Source organism: Aristolochia californica, unplaced genomic scaffold, assembly GCF_029961685.1.
Source record: "Aristolochia californica isolate CCGP_79_NKW_82.1479 unplaced genomic scaffold, dmAriCali1.0.hap1 SCAF_3, whole genome shotgun sequence".
NCBI classification, from domain to species: Eukaryota; Viridiplantae; Streptophyta; class Magnoliopsida; order Piperales; family Aristolochiaceae; genus Aristolochia; species Aristolochia californica.
The window spans coordinates 43,394,861-43,400,860 of record NW_027181992.1 but is presented as its reverse complement, the minus strand read 5'-3'; the positions used below and the strand labels follow the sequence as shown (position 1 = coordinate 43,400,860).

The 6,000-nt window shown below is 32.4% G+C and overlaps 1 protein-coding gene across 1 annotated transcript; it reads left to right on the top strand.

The window, feature by feature from the left end:
* The first annotated feature begins 481 nt into the window (after nt 1–481).
* On the top strand, nt 482–3,540 carry LOC137959105 (acyl carrier protein 1, chloroplastic-like). The gene is made up of 4 exons (XM_068806409.1): nt 482–672; nt 1,402–1,506; nt 2,443–2,565; nt 3,173–3,540. Exons 1-4 carry the CDS (start codon nt 619–621, stop codon nt 3,299–3,301), a joined length of 411 nt encoding a protein of 136 aa, XP_068662510.1. The 5' UTR covers nt 482–618; the 3' UTR covers nt 3,302–3,540.
* Nucleotides 3,541–6,000: the final 2,460 nt, after the last annotated feature.

The window sequence follows — 6,000 nt, the reverse complement described above, 5'->3', positions numbered from 1 at the left end:
GTCAGGCGCCTAGCCAATATAACCAATAGACCGGTCTATTAAGTGTGGAAAGTCAAATACCTAACCCAGGTGGACCAGGGGTGGACGGAACCTAACCCAAGTGGATCGGACCCACCTAGCTCTAACAAAATCCACAAGAAAATATGGTATTTTAGTAAATGTCCCTACGATCAATACATAAATTATATCACAATTTTAAGGATTCCGATATAATAACTTATTACGAAACCGACACAACTTTTGTATCCTCTACTTAATGTGGTCGGTGCTGCTCCACTTGTTCCACATGTGCGGGAAAGACGTCTCCGCCAGCTGCCGACTTGGTGATGACTGATGAGAAATAGGTACACCCAAATTGGAATTCGAACGTCGCAATTGGCAAACCTCCTGCAGGGCATATTCGTCATTACACTTTAACGAAAGGGTTTTCTCACTCCAGTAACACCCGTCTCCGCCGAGCTAAGCGTCGGCGATACTAACGATGCTTGCAACCACTATAAATATTATTACCTTTTTTTCTCTCTCCACCTCGTTCATTCACGCCTCCTGTGTGCGTTTTGCTTCTGCGTTGCCTTCTTAGGGGTGTCTAACGTCTCCGATCTTACTCGCCCTCAATCTATGGCTTCAGTTACCGGAACCTCTTCTCTTTCTCTCTGCCTGCAGAAGGAGCGGGTAAATTTCTCGATCTTTCGCTCTTCTGTTCCACTTTTTTTCGGTTTACATCTGAGGTTTCACCTTCTTGTTTTTTTATGTCATGGATCATGAATTCGAGTTTGTTCGAAAGATTTTTATTGTCATTTTTTTTTTTAATGTGGTGGATTTTACGTTTCTAGATTTATTTGCTAGATCTGCCTGTTTTATTAATACATTCTGTGTACTGGTTTGCACCGAGTAGTTACTGACCATTTTATCAAGCTTTTGGCCATCATTGTTTTTTTCTTTTATGAACGATTATCAAGCTTGATTCAAGATACTCTTGCTCCACGATTTCCTGCTCAAGTAATGTTTAGGAAAATCAGTCAAGTTTTCCCTGAGACTTCCTTACGCTGCAGCCCGAGACTGCTGAAAAAAGTTGTAGTGGTAACTAGTATGATAAATTAGTCATCTCTGTGATAATTAGTATGATAGATTAGTCATGTCTATACGTCTCTTACCTATAATTTAAATTTCTGCATAATACGTGCTACTTGTACTGGCAGAGTCGGACATAACTATTCTATAAGTTGCTCTTTATCATAATCTATTTGCTTGTCATCATTTTTTACCAAACTGTTGGATCATAACCTATATATGCTTGTTAACATTTTTCACCCCACTGGCATCTAGAGTTGCGTGTCATTTTGCATCTGGTACACTCGTGTGAACCTCATGTAACTAAATTCATCGGTTAATGTTCAATAGGTAACGACCGCACTTTCAAGTCTGAGGTCTGTCTCCTTCCCTACCCAAAGGAAAAGCTTTCCATCAGTCATGGTTCAGCCAATGCGCTTCCGGGTGTCTTGTGCTGTAAGTAGTTCTATTTTTGGCTTTGATTTTTTGAATGTTGTTTCATATTTCCCCATTATGGAAATTTTATTGTATTTTTCACGTCTATGGAAGCCTACAGCAATTCTATAGAAAATTTTGAAGGCTTGTTACTTTTTATATCTGTCTTTTTTTTTTTTTGGAGAAATTATGTTCTTTTAATTTCACAAGTTTATTAATATTAATTGGGTTTAGGCGATGGCTCAGTTTGAGCTTTAAGAGTTGAACTAGCTAATGAAGTGTATTAAGCTTTGTCATAACTAATATAGTCAATGTATACTGCGATGATATGATGATGAGATGTTATAACTCGTTTTCATTATTTTTCTTTGTTTATCAGGTACACAATGATTTCAGTATTACATATATGTACTTTACCAAATCGTTTAAGAATTATGCCATTTTATTTCAAAGTTTATGACTGAAGTTCTTCATTATAGGCTGCTGTAAACTTTGTAGTAGATATGGCACAGTTGACCTTGCAATCAGCAATTGGTTTTGACCCATTCAGAAAAATTGAAAATATATTTCACTAATTCATGTAAAGGTTCTAATATTTGCTTTTTATGTTTCTTGAATTGATAAAACTGCATATGGTTAAAGGATTGCTGATTTTTTAAACATAGCTTAACGTATTCGTATGAAATGTGCCCTTTCCCTTCTGTCATACTTGAGTAAAGTACTTGGCCTGATTTGAAGATGGCCTCTGTTGTACACTGAAATTGATCTAACACATTGATCTGGGCATGGGCAGGCAATGTTTTCCTGAGAAATGACTTATTCTTTATCAGAAATCTGACAAATAACTTTTACTACCTTTACAGAAAAAAAAAAAAACTTTCGCTGTGTTCATTTAGTGTTTTTGTTTCTTTTGTGTTTGGGTGATTGACAAATATTTGGCTATTATACATTGAACAGGCCAAACCAGAGACAGTAGGCAAAGTATGTGAAATAGTTAAGAAACAATTAGCTCTGGCTGATGATGCCACTGTCACTGGTGAATCAAAGTTTGCCCAACTTGGTGCTGATTCGCTTGATACGGTAATCCCTTGGTCTCTGTCTATTTTGTTGCCCTCTTGACATCTTGGCTATTTGTGGCTGTTAATTTAAATAATTGTGTGCTTTAGAATAACTATTTTCAGATGTTATAACGATTCTTAATTGCTAATGTGCTCTTCCATTTTGCTTAATAAGCTAACATAATCCATTGAATAGTTTTCTCTGTATTCAATACATATTCAGAGGCTTAAAAGCTGGTTTTTCCTCTTTTAAAATGTTTATATTATATATTTGTTCTTGTTTGATGTTCATTTATTTATTTATTTCAATGATGGCAGAATGAAGATCGTACCTTATGTATAACGTAGACGTAAATATAGTAAAATTCCACAGAATAATTTTTTTTGTGTAGTTAAGAGTTGGCCTTTGGCCATTAGCCAGAATGGTCCTTCTTGGGTTCATGGCATTTTTATATGGTTACAAAGAAAATCTGCTTATCTGCAGATTGGTCAAATGAAAACATAAATGAATAATCCGATCTTGTGGATGCTATTTCCTTTTATGTCCATGCTCCTCTTGTTTCCTGAGCTCGTGAGAAATCGCTGGCAAATATGGTGGCCGGTGCAATGACTTTTTTGTTCTTAAATAGGTGGAGATTGTGATGGGATTGGAAGAGGCATTCGGGATCAGCGTGGAAGAAGAAAGCGCAATGAAGATCGCAACCGTCCAGGATGCTGCTGATCTTATCGAAGAGCTTGTTGCAACCAAGGCAAGTTAAGAAGAATTCATTGACAGGTGCTTTCCGTTTGGTTGCTGATATAAGAGGGCGTTTCTTCTTGATAGCTGAGAGCTTAGTTAGACTGTACCCTAAATTTTCTTGGTTTTAACTTGGATGATCGTTTTTCATCAATTTATCGCAATTTATGTTGTCACTTCAACGTACTGGTCCTACTTGTGTGTAGTAGACTGGTGTTTTTATCACAAAAAAATTCTGGATTTATAAGGTTCGTTGTCAAAGCTTTTCTTTTTGAAACAATGTTCTTGATTTTTGCTGTTTGAGCGAAAAATATTAGATACTGGAGTGACCCTGAACATCATAGCCAAAATGCCAAACATCCCAAAAGAAGAATTCATTGACAGGTACTTTACCAAATTTATTTGCTAATTGGTTAATTATTTAATTATTTGTTATTTGCTTTATTAATTGGTTCACTCATTTGTTTGTTAGTTAATTGTTTACTTAATAAACAAGCCATAACGAATGAAACGTGAGCTACACAAATATAAATTACTACCTACCTACCTACACTTGAGAAACATCTTATACAAATACTTAACCTTGTTATCCTATAAGTAACTTTTAATTTTTTATTTACTAAATAAAGGTTGATGTTAGTTACCTCTTGGTAGAAACTCTTCATTTCCTTAAAAAGTCTGGTCCCGTTAGTGACCCTCATTAGAAGTTTATATCTCATAAAATGCTATAAATATTTTGATACATCTTTTCCAATAAACCTTCACATAAAATCTTATAAACTTTGAGATAAAATCTTATTAGTGACTTACTAAGAAATTACAAGAAATTTTTTAAAATTTTTCAAGGAAAATTAAATATTAAATGCACATGTTAGTGTATTTTTTAGGGAAATAAATAAAAATTAATAATCAATCTCATACATCACCATACTTATCCGATAATTTTTAATAAAATAAAATGCCAAATATAAAATTACCATGAAAGTTGCTTTATGCTAAAAGTATTATATCATTAATTGTTAAATACTTATTTAAAAAAATTCTATATGGTTTTTTGGCGTATCTTACTTGAAAAATTATATGATTTTGTTAGTAAGAATTTCTAGTTAGAATAATATTTTTAAGAAACATGTCCCCGAAAATGTATTTCTACTATAAATGATTTTCCAGCATTTTCACCTCTTTAGGGTGGGGGTAGTCAACAAACTAATATTTGAAATTCATCTTATCTTTTGCTTCAAATTCGAACTTGGTGTTAGTGTAGACGAGTTCATCTGTACGGGAAAATAATTTTTAATATTAGTGCCCCAAAATGAGAAAAATATAAAAAACAAGAGAATGAGTAAATTGTAACATTACTTAATTAAAATATAATACTTAAACCCTCGATATTAGGTAAAACAAACATGATTACTACACAAATAAGAATAAGTAATTTAATGTATAATTAAAATATATTAATATAGTAATTAATTAAATTATATATTAAATTATTTAATAATTATATTTTATTATATATTAATACAGTAATTACGTGAGCCAATTAACTATGCACCTGATTAATTATAAAAAATAAATAAATAACGTTAAAAATAAATGAAACAAATATAATAAGTTTAGTTATTAATTTATTAATAACATATTATATACTTAACATAACAAGGAATGATTAAACAGGAAAAAATATCAAATGCTAACTTTAACACACTATATATTTTTACGTATCATTAATTAATAATATTTTTTTAAAATTTAAAACCATTGATTTTATTAGCTACCATTATTAAATCACTATATTATAATAAAATAATTAATATATATACAATGAATAAATAAAAAAATTATTTTATTAATAACACAGATTTTTAACGTGGTATTAATTAATAATATATTTCTACAAAATTAAAAATAATTAATTAATCAAATGCGCTTTAACTATATTTTATTTACCAGACTTAAATATCTAGTTAAATATAGTAATAAAATTTAATGAAAATAATAATTAAATAAATATACAACTTTATTAATAACCTAAGAAAGATTATTCAAATAACGAGTTTGTGCCTTTAATATTAAAATCATCAAGTTACAAGTTTAGTACATATGAACGACACATGTTCAAAAACAATAAGATACAACCATCATTTATCATTATACATGCAAGTTGTTGTGGCATCTTGAAATTTTGCACCTCTTGTGGAGTCTAATACACGCTGCCTTTGAATGCTTGTCGATTGGCCATCCTCATCCACAAGACCATCGCTATCATCGTCGTGTGCACCATCCGTTGCACCTAATTAATCAAACTTTTTTCATTGCAAATGCACTAAACAAAGCAAAAACACATACATCAAGTTCAAATTCAACGAACACCCTGGTAGAGCCCCATATTACTTCGCAATCACTACGAACTGTACCTCGTCAGTGATGGAGGTCGGGTTTCGTTTGCTAATGGACGCTCGTGTAGGCAACTGAGCCTTGTTTGAACTGGACTAAACACCCCAAACTCTAAACCCTATCTGAGAACCCTAAAAAATTAAAAAGAACCCTAAACCTTAGACCTTAAAACCCCATAAAACCCCAAACCCTAAACCCAAAACCCTATCATCCCAAAAATTAAGAACCCTAATTTTTTAAAAAAATACCCTAAACCCTAAAAATACCATAAACCCTAAACCCTTAAATACCAAGCACCAAACCCTAAATACTCTAAACCCTAAC

Coding starts and splice junctions, on each gene's coding strand:
- LOC137959105 (XM_068806409.1), top strand. CDS start 619: ATGGCTTCAGTTACCGGAACCTCTTCTCTTTCTCTCTGCCTGCAGAAG. Junction 1,507..2,442: donor GCTTCCGGGTGTCTTGTGCT/GTAAGTAGTTCT, acceptor TACATTGAACAG/GCCAAACCAGAGACAGTAGG. Junction 2,566..3,172: donor GTGCTGATTCGCTTGATACG/GTAATCCCTTGG, acceptor GTTCTTAAATAG/GTGGAGATTGTGATGGGATT.